Source organism: Balaenoptera physalus, assembly GCF_965194825.1.
Source record: "Balaenoptera physalus genome assembly, chromosome: 20".
Taxonomy (NCBI): Eukaryota; Metazoa; Chordata; class Mammalia; order Artiodactyla; family Balaenopteridae; genus Balaenoptera; species Balaenoptera physalus.
The window spans coordinates 56713957-56735330 of NC_138901.1; the positions used below are offsets into that span (position 1 = coordinate 56713957).

General features: G+C 55.8%; 1 protein-coding gene across 7 annotated transcripts; it reads right to left on the reverse strand.

The window, feature by feature from the left end:
* Positions 1-5522: 5522 nt before the first annotated feature.
* PER1 (period circadian regulator 1) lies at positions 5523-20431 on the reverse strand. Of its 7 annotated transcripts, none has more exons than XM_082440673.1 (24): positions 20312-20385; positions 19983-20103; positions 14535-14951; positions 14319-14417; positions 14077-14231; positions 13855-13976; positions 13562-13763; positions 13357-13408; positions 13064-13206; positions 12603-12681; positions 12419-12525; positions 12086-12239; positions 11903-12011; positions 11683-11814; positions 11348-11453; positions 11077-11248; positions 10851-10981; positions 10529-10708; positions 9659-9892; positions 8239-8804; positions 7631-7805; positions 7254-7443; positions 6764-6914; positions 5523-6353 (listed from the first exon to the last, which is right to left on the reverse strand). In XM_082440673.1, exons 3-24 carry the CDS (start codon positions 14807-14809, stop codon positions 6084-6086), a joined length of 3804 nt encoding a protein of 1267 aa, XP_082296799.1. In that variant the 5' UTR covers positions 14810-14951; positions 19983-20103; positions 20312-20385; the 3' UTR covers positions 5523-6083. The 7 variants fall into 7 exon arrangements, with proteins under 7 accessions (XP_082296799.1, XP_082296798.1, XP_082296800.1 ...); XM_082440672.1 differs by having other exon boundaries at positions 19964-20103; XM_082440674.1 differs by lacking the exon at positions 19983-20103 and having other exon boundaries at positions 20312-20431.
* Between the last annotated feature and the right edge of the window lie 943 nt (positions 20432-21374).

Sequence of the window (21374 nt, forward strand, 5' to 3'; positions counted from 1 at the left end):
GGTGTGAGGTGGTACCTCATTGTAGTTTTGACTTGCATTTCTCTAGTAATTAGCGATGATGAGCATTTTTTCATGTGCCTGTTGGCCATCTGTATGTCTATTTAGGTCTTCTGCCCATTTTTCGGTTGGTTTTGTTGTTGTTGTTGTTGAATTGTATGAGTTGTTTGTGTATTTTGGAACTTAAGCCCTTGTCAGTCACATCATTTGCAAATATTTTCTCCCAGTCCGCAGGTTGTCTTTTTGTGTATGGCTTCCTTTGCTGTGCAAAAGCTTATAAGTTTGACTAGGTCCCATTTATTTATTTTTGCTTTTATTTCTATTGCCTGGGAGACTGACCTAAGAAAACATTGGTATGATTTATGTCAGAGAATGTTCTGCCTGTGTTCTCTTATAGGAGTTTTGTGGTGTCTTGTCTTTAAGCCATTTTGAGTTTATTTTTGTGTGTGGTGTGAAGGTGGGTCTTCACAATTTTGAAGAGTACAGGATGGTTTCCTTGTAGAATGTCGTTCATTTTGGTTCATCAGATGTTTCTCCACGGTTAGATTCAAGTTATTCAGGTTGTGCATTTTTGGCAGGAACATCACCCGAGAAGTGGTGTGGTGTCCCTCTCAGTGCATCACATCAGAAGACACATGTCAGTTTGTCCCAATTTTGAGGTATTGACTTTGATCTTGAGGTTGAAATGGTGTTTGCCAGTTTTCTCCAGGTTATCATTTCCCCTTGATAGTAATTAATATGCAATTTGTGGGAAGATACTTTGAGATTCTTTACTACTTGTACCTCACTAAAAGTTCACCCACTAGTTTAGTATCCGTTGATGATTTCTAACTTCAGCCCTCCTGTATTTATTAGTTGGCAGTTTACTGTAACAAGAGTTTTCTCTTTTCCTCCCATTTATTTATTTATACTGATATGAACTTTGGATTCTTACTTGACTCAGTGATTATTTATTTTAATGCTCAGATTGTCCAAGATTTAGCCAATGGAAGCCCCTTTAGCCACAGCCCCTAGCTGCTGTGTCTTTTTGATATACACCCAATATTTTTGAGCACTTCTTTACTTTCTTGTGAAACAAAGTGTTCTAAGATCATTTTGTAATTCCCCAGATGCAGCCCTAGAGACACCCTTTTCTCCAAGGAGTGCTGGTTCATTTTAGTGGAAAATGGTATTTAGTAACCAAGATCTGAGCACTTGGTGTGTTTATCACTACTGTGTGTCATTCCTTTTAGGCTCCCTCAGCAGACAGAGCTAGGAAATATAGGTGTATGTATACATTGTGTATGTGCATACATTTCCTTATATTACATTTCCTTCCTTAACTATACATATTAAAACCATGAATTCATATTGATACCCTACTGAGAGATTTTAAAGAGAGGAACGACAGAATCTGATTTATGTTTTAAAAGGATCACTTTGCCCAGTGTGTTCAGAGTAGACTGTAAGGGAACAAGGAACAAGAGTGGAAGCAAGGAAATAATTTAGGGGCTATTGCAATAATCTTGGTGAGAGATGAGGGTGGCATGGACCAGGGTGTAGTATTGAAGTGTAGTAACAAAGAGTCAAATTTTTTACCTATTTTAAATAAGAAATTGTTGACTGATTTGATGTGGAATGTGTGTGTGTGAGAGAGAGAGAGAGAGAGACAAATCAGAGATGATTCTAAGGTTTCTGGTCTGGCTAACTGAAGAAATGCAATTTCCATTTACTGAGATGGAAAGACTACAGGTGAAGCAGTTTTGGGGGAGATGACCAGAAATTTGGTTGGGACATTTTAAGTTTGTGATTCCTTATTAGATATCCAAGTAGAAACAATAAGTGGGCAATAGGATATATGCATCTGTAATGCAGGGAAGAGTTTTGGAGCTAGGAATGAAAATTGGGGATGTGTTATTATAGTATAGGTTGATATTTTAAACCATGAGCCTGGAGATCATCAAGGGAATGAATATAGATAGAGAAGAGAAGGGGCTAGAAAATTGAGCCTTGGAAACACTTCAACATTTAGAGATCCAGGAGATGATGAACTAGCAAAGGAGTCTGTGAATGAATTGTTAACGACGTGGAAGGAATATAAGAAGAGTGTGGTGTCCTAGAAGGCAAGTGAAGAAAGTGTTTCTAAGCAGGAAGAGTAAGCATTTGTGTCAACTGCTGCTCAGTACTGATCAATGGATATAGCAATGTGATGGTCATTTTGTAACGTTAACAAAAGCAGTTTTGATGAATGGGGGTTGGGGGCACCTGATTAGAGAGGGTTCAAAGGAAAATGGAAAGATGGTATTGGAAACAGTGGGCATAAGAGAAGTTGTTTTGCTGTAGAGGGGAACAGAGGAACATAGTGGTAGCTGGAGGGGAGTTGTGGGATTAAGATGGTGTTTGTTGTGTTGCATGTTTTAAATTGAGATAAACTTCATTATGTTTGTAACCTGGTGGGAATAATCCAGTTAGAAAAGGGGGAAATTGATGGTAAAGAAAGAAAACAGAGCAATGTCCTTGAGTGGGCCAGAGGGAATGGGAGATCTAGTTGGTGTAGGGGTTGGCCTTAGTTAGGTGGAAGGGTTCATCTACAGTTAGGAGGGAGGGCAATAGCATGTGGTCACAGACTCAGGTAGGTAGGCAGGTGTGATTGCTGATGTCAGTAGGAAAATTTCTTCGGAATGCCTTTTTTTAAATTGAAGTATAGTTGATTTATAGTGTTATGTTAGTTTCAGGTGTACAGCACACTGATTCAGTGAATATATATACGTTTTTTTCAGATTCTCTTCCGTTATAGGTTATTACAAAATATTGAGTATAGTTCCCTGTGCTATACAGTAGGTCCTTGTTGGTTATCTATCTTATATATAGTAGTGTGTATATGTTAATCCCAAACTCCTAATTTATTCCCCTACTTCTGCTTTGGTAGCCATAAGCTTGTTTTCTATGACTATGGGTCTATTTCTGTTTTGTAAATAAGTTCATTTGTTTTGTTTTGTTTTGTTTTTAGATTCCACATATAAGCCATATCGTATAATATTTGTCTTTGTCTGGCTTACTTCACTTAATATGGTAATCTCTAGGCCCGTCCATGTTGCTGCAAATGGCATGATTTCATTCTTTTTTATGGCTAATATTGTACTGTATATATATATACCACATCTTCTTTATCCATTCATCTGTCGATGGACATTTAGGTTGCTTCCATGTCTTGGCTATTGTAAATAGTGCTGCTATGAACATAAGGGTGCATGTATCTTTGCGAATTATAGTTTTCTCCGGATAAATGCCCAGGAGTGGGATTGCTGGATCATATGGTAGCTCTTCTTTTAGTTTTTTGAGGAACCTCCATACTGATCTCCATAGTGGCTGCACCAATTTACATTCCCACCAACAGTGCAGGAGGGTTCCTTTTTCTTCACACCCTCTCCAGCATTTATTATTTGTCGACTTTTTGATGATGGCCATTCTGACCAGGGTGAGGTGATACTTCATTGTAGTTTTCATTTGCATTTCCCTAAATTAGCGATATGGAGCATTTTTTTATGTGCCTGTTGGCCATCTGTATGTCTTCTCTGGAGAAATGTCCATGTAGATCTTCTGCCCATTTTTTGCTTGGGTTGTTTGAACTGAACTGTATGAGGTGTTTGTATATTTTGGAAATTAATCCCTTGTTGGTCGCATCATTTGCAGATATTTCTCCCGTTCTGTAGGTTGTCTTTTTGTTTATGGTTTCCTTTGTTGTGCAAAAGCTTTTAAGTTTAATTAGGTCCCATTTGTTTATTTTTGTTTTTATTTCCATTACTCTAGGGGACGGATCCAAAAAGATATTGCTGCAATTTATGTCCAAGAGTGTTTTCCCTGTTTTCCTCTAGAAATCTTATAGTCTCTGGTCTTACATTTAGGTCTTTAATCCATTTTGAGTTTATTTTTGTATATGGTGTTAGAGAATGTTCTAATTTCATTCTTTTACATGTAGCTGTCCAGTTTTCCCAGCAGCACTTATTGAAGAGACTTTTTTCCATTGTATATTCTTGCCTCCTTTGTTGTAGATTAATTGACCATAGGTGAGTGGGTTTATTTCTGGGCTTTTATCCTGTTCCATTGATCTATATGTCTGTTTTTGTGCCAGTACCGTAGTGTTTTGATTACCGAATGCCTTTTTAACACTGTGAAACAGGAAGTAAAGCTGAAGGAGGATGAAGGGATTCGTGGTTTGATGTGAAAAGGAATGAAAGAGTCGTGTAGGAGAGTTGGAGGGGAAATGGATGGGGAAATGTGATATGATTGCTAATAGCACTGAGAAAACACCTGAGTTTGGAGTTATGAATTCAAATTGGCAGTTAAAACGGCTTGTTGCTTGATATAACCTTTGGAGGAGGAGTAGAGGCAGGAATCTGAGGCCCGCAAGAGGGCGCTCGTGGACAGGTCCTGGGTGGCTGAGTCCCTGAGTCTTGGAATAAAAGTGGGATCTGCTCCAAAGGAAGACAGCACTGGAAAAACAAGTTGTTTTCTTCACCGGAGGTGGCAGTAGTATCCGTTCCCAAAACTACTGACGCTGTGAGCAGGATTCGAACCTGCGCGGGGAGACCCCATTGGATTTCGAGTCCAACGCCTTAACCACTCGGCCATCACAGCCGCGTGCGGCCTTGGGCCTGCGCAGCTATAGCTGCCTATCAACACGCCCGCCTCTCGCGAGCACCGTCTTACTGTCTTGATGCGTCAGTGCGCGTGCGCCTGTGAGGCAACGGTCCTACGGAAGCGGCGAATTTCCAGTTCTCTCTCCCTGCCCCGAGCCACAGTACAAAATGGGCCCAACCAAACCTGAGTCCACGTTCCCACCCCGCTGAAGGCAGACAAAGGGATGCCGCTACACCCTGGTTCATGACAGCTGGCGTGAGCCTCCAAATTCGCACTAAAAGTGCACAGGGAGGGAGACTCAAATAGCAACGGGATGGATGGTAAGAAGAATAATCCTTCGATATGTACAACAGAGAGGCCCCCTTTCAAAGTCTGGAGGTGTGTCCCCTTCGCAGCAATAATATACTACAGTTAACTGTCCCAGGCACCGCTGGGATTCGAACCCAGGATCTCCTGTTTACTAGACAGGCGCTTTAACCAGCTAAGCCACGGCGCCGATGGGTGGGTCCTTGAGTCTAGATATTGATCAGCTGTTCCTGAGGGTCACTAATCGAGAGACGACCGAAATAATGGTTGCCACGGGTCTTCAGTGACTCATCCTTTACAAGGTTCCCCCTTTCTTTCCCAAGTTCTGAGCCTGAGGGTTAATACTCTGCATCACCTCCCTCTCTCCCACACCGTTGGGGACCAACTTGACTATGAATGGGTGCGTGGCTCCCCGTCCCTTAGCCACCTAGACTGACCTGCTTTCTCAGCGAGAAAGGGTGTGGGGAGAAGAGGGATGCAGGTCCTCACGGGAGGGAATGGCTCACTCTCACTACAACCTTCCGGAAAGCGGGGCGCCACACCTCCCCACAAAGAGCTCCCCTAACCCAACCCGCAAAGTTAATTCCACAAAGTCCTGGTATTTTTTTTCTTTTTATATTAAAAAATAACAGACACAATATCAAAAACACAAATGTCATCGGTAGAGGGTACAGCTGAGAACACCTGGGTCCCACCTGAGGGGCAGCACCAGGGACTCCACGGTCCACCAACCTCCCCCACCCCGGAGCAGCTAGGGGTCTGGACCACTGGGTCCTGCTTGGGCCTCAGAGGGCTGGCTCCCCCAATAAATAAACGCAGCCCCAACCCTCAGGGACAGGGACTCCGGCTCGGCTGGGGCTTGGAGAACCACTTCAGCAGCTTGTCAGCAACCCTGTCCAGGGGGAAGGAACGACTCCTCAGCAGGGAGGGGAGGTGCGGCTTCTCTGGGCTGGGCTGAAGAGCGCCACCCTCTGTTCTCTAAGAGGCCAGTGGCAGCCCCTGGATCCTGCTGCTGGTGGGGGGTAGGTCCCACCCCCGCTACAGCGGGAGAAGCCGGGACAGTTTTCTATTGGTTGGTCCAGCCACATCGGAGTTCTTCGAGTTGGGACATGGGAGAAGGAAGCTTCTCATGCATTCCCGGAGGTGGCCCCAAATGTAGTCTAGCTGGTGCCATTTTCTGCAGCAGGTAAGGCTAGACTGGATGAGCTCCCACCTTGTTCCTCCTCCTCCATGGCCAGGTCCTGAGAGCTTGAGACCGTGGCCCCAGCTTGGGCCTGGGCCTCATCACCACCCTCACCCTCACCACCACCACCACCCCCCTCGCCTCCACCCTCCTCCATGGGCTCCAGCCCCAGTCCATCTATTTCCGAGAAGAGTGGGTCATCAGGGTGGCCAGGGTCTTGGGTGCTGCTACCGCAGTCCACACAGGCCTTGGAGAAAGAAAGGATATGAGTGAGTCAGGCAGAGTTCTCACTGCTGACCTGCCACCCCAGCTCCCCTTGTTCCCCAACTCGAGAGTACTTCCCAAAATGTACGCCCAAGAAACATTAATCCACACAGATGCGCATGGGGTCAACAAGATTGGAAAATGCATTGTACCCTGTATCCAGACCCCACTATGGGACAATCACAATATACATTAGCATAAGATTGGCCAAGAAAAGGTCTACAAAAACACATGGGGTTTAACACTAAATAACCCAACAGCAAACTTAGTGGAATTAACATCCTTCAGAATTAATGATCCAAGGAACAATGAGCGGATCAACCCTTAGGCTCTACCCTTTCAACTTGAGCTCAATTCTTTCTTCTCCCTCCTGGCCCAGACTTCTCTTCTCACCATCACATCAAGGGCCCGAGGCAGTTGACCCTTCCGGACCCAGGAGTGCACAGCACCCAGTTCCCTCCGCTGGTCCTCCGAGAACCGAGGCTGCTGCTTCTGCATGGCCCGGAGCCGCTCCCGGTCCTGCTTCAGCACAGAGGCCATGTCCCTGCTCCGGGAAGGGGTTCAGGAGGCAGAGAATGGGAGCTGGGGCCAGGGCCCACGAGGCTGGCATTTTTCCTTTACCTCAACTCCCCAGCTCCCCACTCACTGCCTCACGCTCCTCCCCTGAACCGGTGCTCCGGGAACTCAGGCCTTCCAAGACCAGGAAAGCTGCCCTCAGCCTGACTAATGATGGGGCTCCAAGGGGCGGGGGGCAGAACAGGAAAGCCCCAGGGCAGAGCCAGGCCCAGAAAGAAAACCCCAAGTTAGCTGCAGAGTGAGGGTGGGCCGCCAGCCTCCCCACTCCTCTGAAAAAGAGGCAGAGGAGGTCCCTGAAAGTCCTCACCTGGAGGGCACCTGATAGGTCATCATGACATGCTGGTCAGCATTGGCCATGAGCAGCCAGATGGGATCCTGGAGCACGTACTTAATGACCTGGTCCCCGGGCTCAGCCCTGGCATGGGCAGCCCCAGCCTCAGCCTCGGAAGAATCGATGCTGCCGAAGTACTTGCTCGTGTGGCTGCTCTGACAGCTGCCTGTAGAGTGAGGGGCGGGCAGCCAACAGAGTCAGGCCGACCGGCGCTCCACCAGGCCTCACTCAAGCCCACTGGCCTTAGGAAGCAGGGCAGGGGCCCAGGCTGCTCGGCCAAAGTGGGGCCTGGCCTCCCAACCCCCCAGACCCTGTCCTACCCCGGGAGGGGTTGTGGGAGGCGGGGCACTCACGCGTGACGCTGGCTGAGGTGCTGCTCCCCTCATGGGAGCCTGAACCAGACCCAGAGCCCAAGGAGCCCGAGGCAGCAGAGCCGGTGCCAGAGCGCGAGTCCTCCTGCAGCAGCAACTCCAGCAGGTCGCTGGAGCCCGAGAGCGCATCCTGGTTGGAGGACTCAGTTATCTCCACCTGGGGGAGGGGAGGGGGACGGGGAGGGATTAAGGGATCAGCACCTAGGCTTCCCTTCAACTGCTGCCTCTGGCTGGGGGCACACCCAACCCAAGCGGCCTCTTCCCACTCCATGACAGTGGGCCCAGGCTGAGTGACAAGAGAGCTGGCGAAGAGTAGAGCCGTGACGCTGGACCCTTTCCAAGCGGCAGATGCACTCTCAGAAGTTATTGGGATGTCCTCACCACCTGTCAGACACAGGCCTGTCCCCACTTCATAGATGAGGCAGCTGATTTCTGCCTCATTCAGAAACGCAGCTGGGGCCGCCCACCCCACGACACCACCCTCTGGGGACGCCAGGTGGGCAGGGGGCAGGAGGAAGCCTAACGGGAGGAACGGAGGGAGAGGGCCGCGTGGGGGCCGTAAGAGGATGGGGGCGGGCCTCAGTGCTCACCAGTCTGGCCGCTGGGTCAGCAGTCTCCTCACTGGGAGGGGGGCGCCCAGCACTACTCCCCTCGACACGGGGGGGCTCCTCAAGCTGCAGCAGATTTAGCTGGAGCGGGGAGCTGCATCTCGAGTTGAAGAGCGGAGAGTCGGGGCGGCGGGGAGGGCTGGGGGGCGGCAGGGGCAGGGACGGAGAAGGGGAGTGGGAGGCGGGGGTCTGGGGTACCCCACAGGGGTAGGTGGGTGGGGCAGGGAACAGATAGTTAGGGAGCACCAAGGCCACCACTGGGGTCACCAGCGGGGCAGGGAAAGCTGCAGGAGACACAGATGTGGGTGCAGGCGGGAGAGGCTGGGGGCCTCCTCTCGGGGAGAACGCGGGGAGGGGGCAAGGCTGGACCACAGCCGGGAAGGGCGGCGTGGCTGGTGGTGGGGGCCAGGGGGCAGAGGATGGCACAGGCGACGGGTGGGAGACGTGGCAGGGGGCTTCGGCCTGCGGGGTCGGGTGCTGGCGGGAGCGCTTGGCTTTGGATCGGCAGTGGTGGCGGCGGCCGGGGGCCGCGGGGCCGTGGCGGCAGCCTGAGGGGAGAGACTAGGGTGAGCAAGGCCCTCGACCTGGGGGTTAGCGCCCCTGCCACCCCGGCTGCCCTGCCACTCGGACCAGGGAGAGGGTAGGCGAAGGACCCAGAAAATCTGGCTCCCTGGCCCACACGTTAACAGAGGGGATGCTGGGGAGGTGGGGGGACCTTCAGGGAAGAGTCACAGGGACACGGGATTCACTGACAAAGCAGCCGGGGAAGGAGAGGTTACACGAGGCGGGGTGCTGGGGGTGTGCAGAAGACCCAGGCCTGCTGGTGGACAGGAGGCAGGCGAGGTCGTGGACGAGCGGGCAGGTGGCTCCGGTCCAGCCACCAAACTCCAGCAGCCACTGCCAGCCTGGGCGACCCTCCTACCAGTGGGGCCGTGCTCCGTGTGGCTCACGATGGAGCCAAGGTGGGCGGGAAAGCCCAGTCCCGAGCCCTGTGCCCGCCTGCAGGGGGCCTCCATCTGCCCTTGAAGCCCTGCCCCCACCCGAAGTCGTCCCAGTTCTCCCTGCCGGTCCACACAGATCTCCCAGTCAGCGGCAACTGAGTCCTGAGTGGGCTCGCTTCCTGCCCCTGCCCCCAGACGGGGCCTGGAGTGGCTTACCTGGAGCAGAGCGCCTCTGCCTGCCCGTCTCAGTGCTGCCCTCCTCTGGCGGCAGCCTGGACCCCCGCCCGCTGGGGAGGAGCTAGCGAGGGCCTGTCCCTAAGCAGGGCCCTGGTGGCGGAGGTGGCAGCAGCCTGGGTCCCTGGAGCACAAGGACCTCCCTCAAGAAGCCCTCCCCCGACAGTCTGGTCCTAGACCGGGCCGCAGGCAGGCTCAGGGACGTCCCAGGTGGCTACCCGGCTCACCGGGGGCCGAGGGGCCCGTGGAGGAGCCGTCAAGTCCACGCAGCCTGCCGAGGTCGCGGAAACGGCTGAGGAAGGCCTGCTCCTCCTTCTGGGTGTGCAGGGACAGCACAGCCTTGGTCAGGCCCACTGGCCGGTAGGCACCTGCGGCTGGGTCAGGGGCCACCGTGGGGCTGGGGACTGGGCTGGGAGCTGGGCCGGGAGGCGGGCCAGGCAGGTCCTCCATCATGATGATGTCTGAGGAAGATGAGACAGGGGAAAGGTCAGAATCACCTTAAGCGTTAGCACACCCACACCACACGGCACCCTCCATGTCCAGCAGCTTAGCCAAAACCCTGGCCTCTGCCCTGCGGCCAAGCCTAGGCCTCCCCTGCATCTCTTGGCCGCCTCCCCACTGAGAACTGGCTCTGGGCCTTCTTCCCCGTGTAAAGCCGTCCCAGGGTAAGAAAAGATACTCAGTCCCCGCCAGTGGCACTACCCTAGGATGACGCCCCCGTGACTTTCCTTGGAAAGGAAGCCCACACCTCGCACTTCCCTCCCTCGTTTTCCAGGTCAATGCCCGAAGACCCTTCAGGGCTTTTCAACAGTCCCTGCCTCAGACCCTCTGTGGGCAGCACCTCAGGTTGAACTACACCCCAGACTTTGTGTGTGAACTGACAGTGAGAACACAGGAAGCAGGATGAGGGACAGACAAGGCGGCAGAGGCTGGCGGGCGGGGGGAGAGCAAGAAGCGGCAGCCCTGAGCTAAGACGGGGGCTCCTTCTCTCCATCAGGAACCAGAGGGCAGGAGAAGGCAGGTGGGGGGTGGGGGTGGGACGCTGGCTGGGGGACCAGATGGAGCCTGGGCACCGCCCCCCTCAGCCACGCCCGTACCCGATTCCGGGGGCTTCTTGTCTCCCACATGGACGATGGTGGAGCTGAAGCTACACTGACTGGTGACGGACACCACGCTCTCCGCCTTATTGGCCAGGGCGAGCGGGCTCAAGGCGCCTCCTCCCACCACCGGCTCCTTCAGAGGGGCGGCCCCCTCCCCAGACAGCACTGCCGATGGATCTGTACGGAGAGATGGTGCCAGTTACCGCCCCGCTGGGAGGCTGGGGGGGACGGGACAGAGTGAGGTGGGGCCCCAAAGACAGAAATGCAGACGCAGGAACAGAGGACGGGGTGGTGGGGGCAGGGCGGCCTGGCTCTTCACCTTTCTCGGCCCCCACAGAGACCACGCCCGCCCGCTGCCTGTCCTCATCGGAGGCCGAAGAGGTGGTGCAGGAGGAAGAAGAGGTGCATTTGCGCTTGGTCGTGCTGGGGAGGTTGCAGCTCTCCAGGTATCTGAGGAAGCACCAGAGGATGAGGGCAGTGCCTGGGTGGGGCGGGGCGGGGCGGGGCCGGGGCCCAAGCGGGAGAAGGGGCCAGGATGGCCTTACCGGAGGATGCTGTCCAGGCAGTTGATCTGCTGGTAGGAGCAACTGGAGGCTTCTTTCCGCTCAGCCTCCTCAGGAGCCAAGGCTAGTGGGGCCTGGATTGGAGCAGGTGCCACCTCCAACTCTGGGTCTGCGGATTGGCAGGGAAGGGTCTTGGCCTTGAATGTGCCTGTAGCTGGGCCGAGGAGAGAAAAGCTCCTCTGGGTTGGGCTGAAGGTCATGGGACCCGCCCCGCCCCAGGCCTCACTCCTCACCCACACCCTCACCAACTCACCAGGGACGCGGGGCCGGGGCAGAGGCCGGGCCCGGGACTCAATAAAAAGCTGCTGCCCCTGATGCTTCACCAAGTGCACATCCTTACAGATCTGCTGGAAGGTCACCTGTGGGGCAGGGCAGTGGGCAGCATTGGGGGGGCGTGGCCAGCCTGGGGAGCCCAGGGCTTAGCGCAAGAAGAAGGCCCCAGTGGGGAGGCGCGGAGATCACGATGAGAGATGAGAGCAGGACGAGAAAGAAAAGGAGGTGGACGAGGCTCCTCTGGGCTTGGCAGTGCTGACTCTGAGAACAAGGGGACGGGGGACTAAAGGGGTGAAGTGGCAGAGAGGCACTCACCGGCGCAGGAGGCCCAGGTCCCTCGGCGTCACCCCCGTTGCTGGCACTGGAGGAGCCAGGGCTGAGGAGAGGGCCTGGGGAAGTCACCGGGCCGACTCCACAGAACCCCGTGGGGCTGGGGCTGTGCACAGGCTGAGGCAGGGAGAGCGACAGGTCAGATGTCCACGGCCCTGCTCCGCACGCCTTCCTCATTCCCAAGCCCCCTCCCCTCAACTCTCACCTGTAACAGCAGCCGGTGGATCTGCTCAGAGAGCTCCTGGATATCAGGGTCCAGGGAGAGAGCGGGGCTGGGGACTGGGGGAGTGAACACGTCTTCATTCAGGGGCGCCCTGCGGGGTGGGAAGGATGAGCTGAGCCCTGCCCCCTCCACACTGGCCCGCCCTCCAGGGCACCACCCACTTACGTGCGTACTTTGTGGCGGCCCAACACAAAGGCCACCTTGCGGCTCCAGGGGTGCACGAAGCCAGCCCAGCTGGTGTCCATGGTGACGTACTCCCCGTTCCGGGCACAGAAGCGGATAGGGGAGTGGTCAAAGGGCTGGCCAGCCAGCTGCAGGACTGAAGAGAGTGGGAAATGAGGTGCGGGTCAGTGGGAGGGAGAGCTAAGTAAGGTGGTGGAGCCCTCCCCCCCACCCCAAAATCCAAGAGACCAAGGCGCTGAAAGACACAACCACAAGGGCAGCTGTTAGGAAGCCCGTGAGACAGCCAGAAGGGCGCACAGGATGAAAGGAACTCACTCTTCTTGTGGATGGCCAGCATGAGGGGTCGGTCCTCGGGATGCAGGAAAAGGAGCACTGGGGCCCCCAGGAGGTCCTGGGGGAGGTAGCCCAGCAACGGGGCGGCCCTGAAATGACAGGAGGCATCAGAATGGCCAAAGCCTCGGCCCTGGACACCTCCTTTTCCTCCAAGTCCTGACCTCACCTTTCATCCACATCCTGGAAGAGGCAACTGGGCGTGTGCCTCGTAGTGAAGATCCTCTTGTCGTGGGGAATCCGGGGAGCTGAGGCACAGAAAGCGTGGCCATTGGATTTCATCCAGAATGGTCCAGCTCCTCAGCCCTCCATGCTGCCTCAGGCCCAGGCTGGCTGGCAGACAATTCTCTCCACAGCTCTGCCCTGGGCCCTCTAGCCTACAAAGATGGTCTGGACAATTTTTGTGCCCCACGCCAATAATGAAACTGAAAACCAAGGTACTCTCCTTTGCCTTCTCCTAGCTTAGGACTCTCATCCAACTCTACCTCTAAAGGGGCGTTCAAACCCTCATTCTAACAATACCTTCTGTGTTCCAAAACTGTCTTCCACACTCCTGTCCTGCCTCACCCCCAGCCTAGAGAAGGCCCCCTTCCTCCTACCCCAACCAGGCCAGGCCCCTGGCCCGCCCACCTTCATAACCAGAGTGGATGCGCTCTGCGATCAGCAGGCAGCACGGCTGTGCAGGGGCCCCATCAGAGACCCGGATCTTGGTCACATATGGGGTTAGGCGGAAGGGCTGGTACCTAGGCCCTGGATCTCGGTCAGGACCCCCTCTAGCCAGGAAAAGAAAGAGGCATTAGGGACTGTCAGTGAAGAGCCACCCACCCCCCGACCCCCCCCACCTCAAGGTCAAGGGCCACACAGCAAAGAAAGACAGGGGGTGTGGAAGGTGCAAGGGGTCTGCTCCCACGTCCCCTGCCTACCTGATACGGCAGAAGACAGACTTCTCCTGGGTGAAGTCCTTGAGGCCTGAACCTGAGACAGACCAGGAGAGCAGTGAGCACAGCTCCCCATCCCCTCCCTGGGTTGAGAAGAACCCAGCAAGGAAAACCCTGGGGCCCCTGGCCCCTCATGGCAGGTGTTTCCTGGGACTGCTCATCCCTCCCCCCAAGCACTTGGGGACCTCACCTGCCGAGGCCCCTGTGCCCCAGGTGGGCAGGCGAGATGGGGCAGTGGAACCATAGAAGACGCCCACATCCTGGGGAGCCAGGAGCTCTGAGAAGCGGGCACCGCGGAACACATCCTGCTTGCAGCGCAGCAGGATACCTGCTTGCTCAGAAATGTAGACAATGCGGCCTGTCAGGAAGGAGACAGCCACGGAGAAGGTATCCTAGGCGAGAAAGCAAAGACAAGAGCAGGTTCAGGAGCTGTGGGAGTGGGGCTGGGGGTGCGTCGGGATACAGAGGCTGGGCCGCGCTGACCTGGTTGCGAAGCGTGTACTCAGATGTGATGTGCTCCAGTTCCTCCAGGGTGTAGGTGGACATGTCCATGGCACAAGGCTCGCCCTCCTCCAGGCTCCACTGCTGGTAGTATTCCTGGTTGGCTGCAGGGTGCGGGCAGCGGCACACTTAGTGAGGAGACTGCCCCCATGGTAGTAGCCCAGGACCTGACCATTGCCCGCCCAGGAAGCACCACTCACTCACCTTGCACCTGCTTGACACAGGCCAGTGCGTACTGCAGCGTGGCCAGGGTCCCAGAGCGGCCCTTGCCCCTGCGCTCTGGTGGCAGCCGAAGCTTGAGCTCCCGCAGCGCCGTCATGAGTTCTTTCTGGGTCCTTGCCCGGGCAGACTGTTCACTGCTGCAGGGCCCACAGGGAGGGAGCAGGTACAGGCATTAGCCCCCAGCGTGGCCCCCAACCCTCTCCCCCAGCCCTCACCTCACGAACCTGCAGCCACTGGTAGACGGGTTGTCCTGCTCTGAGCTGGCACTCAGTAGGCTGTAGGCAATGGAACTGCTGGGTGGGGATGGGCTCTGAGAGTTTGTGCTAGGGGAGAAGCAACAGACCCAAGATGAGAAGAAAGTGGCCAGCAGCACGGGCCTGTCTCCCAGCTCAGTCTGCTCAAAAGACCACTCCTAGCACCTGCAACCCATCCAAACACACCTCTTGCTGCTTTCAGTGGTGTCCAGCAGGGCCGAGTCCTTGCCATTGCCGGAGGAGGAGCTATGTGAGCTCCGCTGAGATGCACCCCTGGACTCTGGTCCATTGGACTCATTGCCGCTGGAGCCATTGCTGTTGGCATCCGTGTCGTCAGCCAGGCTAGGGCCAGGACAAGGTCGATGCTGTGGAGGCCCAGGGGATGGAGCCCCTCCAGGACAAAAGGATTCCCCCGGCCTGGGGTCCCCTCCCCCATCAGCCCCTTCGAGGGGGCCGCTCATGTCTGGGCCATGGGGAGGGCAGGAGAACAGGGAAGGCGGAGAGGCCACCAGAGAGGCACGAGGGGGCCGGGAGGCCTGGCCAGGGGAGTGAGGTGGGAGACTCAAGCCTCAGAGAGCTGAGAAGTTTGATCACAGCCAGCGCCTGAAAAGAGAGACCAAGAAGGAGAAAAACCTGGGCTGTAAATTCACAACACCTGCCGGTTTCATTCAGACCCTCCCTTTCAGGCCCCCACGCTCCTGAGACCCAGGCTTCCAATATGGAGCCTAAGCAATTTCTGTTTCCTGTCCGCGTACGGGGTGGGGGGCGGGCGGGGGTCGCGGGTCTGCAGGTGGGAAGGGGCCTCTCTTGGTCCTTCCCCACATCCCCTGCCAGCGTGGCCTGGGGAGGTAGCACCTAAGCGGTCGTCTAGAAAGAACTTCAGCTGTGAGCCACAGCCTGGATACTTCCCATCCCCAAATTGCCAGCAGGGCCCCACTCCGCCTGGAACTCCAAGGCCTCGGAGCAGGGGGCGAGCCTGCCGCCTTCTATATTTAGGCCTCCGGGCTAATTTTATCCGGGGGCGGTGCCACCTCCGCCGCACATGCGCGCGGACGTGCGCGGCCCCACCACGCGCTTCCGCCGCCACTGCGGTCGCCAGGGAAACCGACGTCAGCGGCTGAGCTCAGCGGTTGCTGGAGAGCCCGCAAGAGGGCGGGGGGGGGGGGCGACCCCTCCCCCATTTCTCGGCGGAAGCGGGGAAACGACACACTCCCGCACTTGCAAGCGCGACCAGGGGTCACCCACCTCTAATAGATCCCCAGTCCCCGGAGGGCCGAGTGGCCGTAGGAAGAGGGGCAGCCATCGGGGTTTCAGAGGCTGGCCTTGCTCCCCAGAGCAAAACACAACCACCACCGCCCTCCGCGCAAAAGCCCCTAGACTGGCGCTGGCCAGGATCCCAATCATTCTGGTCAAGACAACACAGCCTTTCCTCCTCTGGCCCCTGCACCTTCTCCCGACTCCCAGGACCGAGGCCTCCCATTGTCAGGAACCCAGGAATCCTCTCTCTTCGGTCCCCTACTTTTCTATACACTCGCCACCACCGCCATCCCCCCACACACACACCCATCCGAAGCAGACACACTCTGCTCTGACCAAGGGACGGACAAAGACCAGCAGACGGCTGTTCCCTTACTCTCCCTCCAACCACACCCCCCAACCTCAGAGCATTTTCTGAGCTTCAGGAGGAAAGGGAAGGCTGTGGCCAACAGCAGGAACTAGCACCGGGAACGAGATGTTCCAGTTTGAACCGGGCTGACATCACAGCCGGCGCGAGGCCAGGGACTGGAGGAGGGAGCGCGGGAAGCGCGGAAAGCCCGACGGGGTCCTGGTGCTGGGGCAAAACCGGGGCCCCCCGAGTGACAAAGGCAGCAGGGGGCATGCCTGATGAGGGTCAGGTGTGGGGCCGGGGCAGCTGGGAGCTGGGGGCAAAGCTGGAGGTAAGGTAGGCAGGTCAGGAGTGCGGACGCCCAGTGCAGGATTGTGAGGAATACCTATGTCCCCGGGGACAGGGAGGGGGTGGACAACGGCAAGGAAGGCGGATTATTGGTGTGCCATCTGAGCGCCCGGGTCGAAAGCGGCCCATCAGGCTGGAAGTGGCGGCAGTCCGGCTCCGGGCCGAAGACCGGCCCCTGGGGTGGCCGCGGAGATGCTTACCTGGCCGCGCGAGTGCCCTCCGGCCGCCTGCCCGCCGCCGTTGCAGCCCGCAGCCGAGTGCAAGCTCCGCGGGGCCAGGAGGCGGGTTGCATAACGCCAGGCGCTGCCCCTCATTGGCCTCCTGCCGGCAGAGCCGCAGGCCCCGCCCCCAATTGGCTGGGGATCTCGTCCCGGCGCCTGATTGGCTACTGGCCCCCACTGAGGTCAGGGCTGTGTCACACACACGGGCGCACGTGGATCTGGGTGCTGGCGCTGGGCTGAAGGGCCCCAGACACCACAGCCCAGCCAATGGGCGCGGGACGCCTTGTACAGTAAATAATGGAAGGGAGGGGAGGGGAGGGGAAGGGAGGGGAGGTAAGCTGTCCCTCTTCAACGAAAATACCAGGGCCACAGTAGGTATTTAAGAGAGTTCTACTTCCTGAACTCACCAGCCTTGCACAACGGGACACCCTGGCCTTGCCAGGGGTGGGCAGAAAGAATGCAGACCTTAGGAGGTGGGCCAAGCTGGATGAGACAGCTGGTCCCTGGGAGGAGATGGACAGAAAACCCAGCTTGGCCTTTCCTAGGTTCCCTCCCCAGCCTTGTCAACACAATAAAGCCATTTTACCCAATCCCTTCCTCTGACACTTCAAATCCTGTGGACAGCTAGGAGGAGGGTAATCGAGGGTCCACATCTGAGGAGGGGGTGGAGTGGGGGGAAGGATGCAAACAATAGAAGGGGCAGCCAGAGCCAACAGGAGCTGTGAAGGGAAACAATGGCAGGTGTTTCCATGGCCAATCAGAGAAAAGGTCACTGGGCAACCTACGTGGTGACTAGTGCTTCTCTCCTGAGGATGCAGCCGCCCAGTTACGGCTGCCCCAAAAGTAGGGGCCAGGCAGCCAGGGCTGCAGGGGAACAAAGGGGTGGCTGAGAGAAGAGACAGACAGAGAAAGGTGGGGTGGCAAGGGCTTCAGGTCCCCACCGCAAGGAGAAGAGAAAGCCAAGGACCTCATCATCTGTCTCTTAACTGTATTCCGCAGCCCCCAGGAGAGAAGCTGACACACAGTAGGTGATCATAAACATGGTGACTTTATAACTAGAGCTAGGGGAGGGGGACGGGCCTCAGTAATAGAGAAGGAGCTGGAAATTACTTTTTTTTTTTTTAAGAGGCCAGAAGCAGAACACTGAGTCCTAATTTGGGGGAATAAAGTGCCAGCTTGGGCCGCAAAGAGCTGCAGTTACACAGACCCCCTCCATCCAAGACTGATGTGTAGTTCCTCTCAGGGCTCCCTGGAAACGTGGGTGGCAAGTGAAGAGGCTGATGCTGACGTAATCAGCGTGGGTGCACACCCCTCACTGTCACGTGGCCTAAGCTTTCCTTAACAATTGTGTTCCCCATGGGGGGGTGGGGGGGTGGGCAGGGTCAGGGCTCTGTGGAAAAGCTTACAGAATAACCCAGAAAAACCAAAGCAAGAAAACACAGGAAATAAAGGATTCAGGAGCCTGGATTCTCAGTCTTCTCTCCTTGAAAATGTCCCCCCAACTCATATACTGTGGCCCAGTCCCTTGTCTCCTTTTCAGACACCTCTTCTCTGGAAACATCCTTTTTCTTCTTCCTCAGCACTCCTTAGGGCTCTAGATGTGATCTCCCCCGACAGAGGCGATCCTTGCTCTCCACCTCCACCTCCACCTCCATATTTTTCTTTTGCGTAGACAAAAGGGTCCAGCGCTCCAGCAGCTCTCAAGGCCCTAACCAGGATCCTGCCTCACGGTCCCCACAGTAACCAGACCCTGCTGCCGTCAATGGAGGAGAGGGGGCGGGAGGCGGCGGTGACGTCAAAGCGGAGGAAGGGGGCGGGGCGGGGCAGCCGGGGAATGTGGGGCAGGGAGGCTGGAGAGGCAGCGGTTTGGGAGGCGGCCAGCCCGAGAGGGCGGCGGCCAGCAAACTTGGGAACATCATGTTCTTTTGGCTGGTAGCCCAGGACATGCACCCAGCCTGGGCGCCTCCCCCCAACCCAACGACAGCCGTCCTGTCCCAAAGCCAGGGATTCCTGGAGAGACGATTAGGAGGAAGGGGTCCCCCCCTCCCCCGCCCCCACGCCTGGCTCTTTTCTCCAGACTCGCATCCGCCCTCCCCTTGGCTTGCTCCTACAGCTCCTGGCATTGGCTTTCCCCCTCTCCCAGACTGTACACATCTGCTGGCCCGATCCCAAAGCCAGGGCGGGGAAGTTGGAGGCCAGGTTCTGCAAGAGACCTTTGTTCCTTCCCTGAGGCCCCCTTCAGAGCCTGAATCTCTTGTTACTATGGTAGCAGAGACAGGGAGGAGGGATAGGGAGGAGACTGGGTCTAGGATGAGGAACTCGAACTGGGAAAGAGCAAATGGCCCAGCCTGGGGCCTGGATCTTGGGAGAGGGATAAAAGGGAGGAATGAAGGTTTGGGGCTGGTGCCTCAAGACAAGAACCAGGAAGAGGGAAATGGGGCGGGGGTCACCAAAATTTTCAAAACAACTTAAGAATGTGAGAATAGTTCCCAACCACAGCATTCACATAAATCTTACACCCTGTCACTGTTCTTTTGTCACCCTATAACAATTTTGTTTTACCTAAAAAAAAAAAATTAAAAACATGACCCAGGCATTGCGCTGAGCACTTTACATACATTATCTTATTTAATCTTCAGAACAATCCTGTGAGATGGGTATCATTATCCCCATTCCACAAGGACCAACTAAGGCTCAGAAATTACCAAACTTGCCTAAAATGCCTCATAACCAGTTCTCAGGCTCTTAACAAATGGGACCCAGGGTTCAAATCTGAGCTCTGATAATGGCTTGTCATTCTGGTTTCTTACCCTTCAGGAACCTGTGAGGTGTTACCAGCTCTGGGAACCTGGGCCTCTCAAACACTCAGCCAATTCTAAGTTTGGTGCCTAAAACACAGACTCCATCCAACCTCTCCTCTACTCTGGGACATTCAGTTTGCACTCTCCACACACTTCAAATCATCACAGTCCCAGTTTTCACATGCTCACAAAGTCCTTGAGATCACCCTAGCAGCCACCAGCCCCAGTGATTTCCTAGGAACCCCACTTCCTCACTCTTCCACCTTACCGCAGGTCACTTTACCACAGGCCTCGTTGCTTGTACAGACAGATACCAGAGCACCCTGTTGGTGCCTCCTCACCTCCAGGGGCTCAGGAAGACACGTGTACAGCCAATCTGCACAAATCCATCCTCCCTCTCAGGATCCGACAGTTGCTACCCCACGTTTACTCCCAAAGATGGCTCCGAGTCCCAACCCCTCCCCTTTACACATGAGAAAGACATCCAGAGCCCTGATGTGACTAGCTCAGGGTCACACAGATCATCACCCCACCCTTTTTCAAATCACCGTATCCCCTTTGGTGCCCTCTCAACTGCCCTACCAGGACCTCTCTCCAGCCTCAGAACCCCTGCCTATTTCAAGTGCTTAAGGCACCTACCCAAACAGCAGTCACGCACTGGAACGTCTCCCACCGGCTCTCAGGGGTCCTGTCCCGTACCTCCCTGGGAGCAGGGTTCTCAGCTCCCTCAGTTCGCTGGCTTCTGAGCCCCTCCCCGCGGCAGTCAGGGGTACAGGGACCTTAGGGCATTGAGGGATTCCCGCTCCCCTCTCTCTAGAGCTGAGTTCGCAGCCCCTATTCCCGCGCAACCATCAGAGCTCCCACCGCGGTAATCACGCATTTGCAAGATCCCCCTCACGGCAATGCATTAACACCCCTCCTTACAGAACCACCGCGGAAAAACCCATACCGACCGCCGCTCCTCACCCTCCACGCCTGAGCACTTACCGCTCAGCGCGCACGCCGTCCAATTTCTTCCCAACTAGCATCAAGGAGACTTGGATTCGCTTCTCCAGGCCCGCCCGCCGACCAGGATGCCACACCCCTCAAGCTTATTGGCCGAAGGGCGCCGACCCATGCCCCGCGCCGCGTGCGGCCACCCAGCCCCCGCACTGCCACCATTGGCGCCGCCCGCCTCCCTCATCTTCTCATTGGTCAGTTTGCCAACCAGCAGTGACAGATACACGTGCGGGAGGGGCCGCCCTAGCACGTTGATTGGAAGCTGACCTAAAGCCTCGCCCACATCCACCTCCGAGGTTCTTATTGGCTGTGGCAGCGTCCCCCGACCTGCCTAAATCGGTGACGCAGACGCCAGTCCAGTCCTCCAAATTTTCTCATAGGCTGAGAGGTCCCGGAGCTGTAGAGGACACGTGCGGGCGATCTCACGCGGCAACTTGTTTACCTAGAAGCTGGGGATTTTCCTCGACAACACGCTAACCCAGGACGGCCGAGTCTGCGCAGGCGCAGATGTGAGGGGTGGTGGCTTTGGTGGGGGCGCTTTGTGAGCCGTCAGGCGCGTGACAAGAGCGCCCCCGCGCTGGGACTGCGGACCTGGGTTCCTGAAGCTCCCTGAAGCTGAAAGCTGCTAGCATTACGGTGAAGCGCTCTTCGGGTCTCAGTGCCGCGTGGTAACGATGAAGATGATAGCCACCTCCCAGATTATATTTTCTGTGGGCCAGGCCATGCGCTTCTTACAAACCCAGAGGAGGCGGCTGATCTACTTGCCACCGTCTCATAAATGAGACTGAGATCCAGAGAGGTTACATAATGTATCCGGATTAACACGCTAGTCTCCAGTGGGGTCAAGATTTGAACCCAGGTCCCTGATACGATAAAGAAGGTGGGTCCTAAGGCCTGCGGGAACCCTAAACCTGTGAAGGACTCAGTAGATGAAGCACAAAAAGGCCCTGAGCACTGTCTTGAAAATAGTAAGCCCTCAACAAGAGATGAACATTACAATGACTGTATACCTAATGGTAAGAATCACCTGGGTCCTTTACAACTGCTGAAT

Excerpts from the sequence above, each read along its gene's own strand:
- PER1 (XM_082440674.1), bottom strand. The coding sequence starts at position 14,809 with ATGAGCGGCCCCCTCGAAGGGGCTGATGGGGGAGGGGACCCCAGGCCG. Across the intron at positions 12,012-12,085 it reads GGCCGCCACAAAGTACGCAC|GGCGCCCCTGAATGAAGACG; the intron begins GTAAGTGGGTGG and ends CCCACCCCGCAG. Across the intron at positions 10,982-11,076 it reads TGCCTGGACAGCATCCTCCG|ATACCTGGAGAGCTGCAACC; the intron begins GTAAGGCCATCC and ends GTGCTTCCTCAG.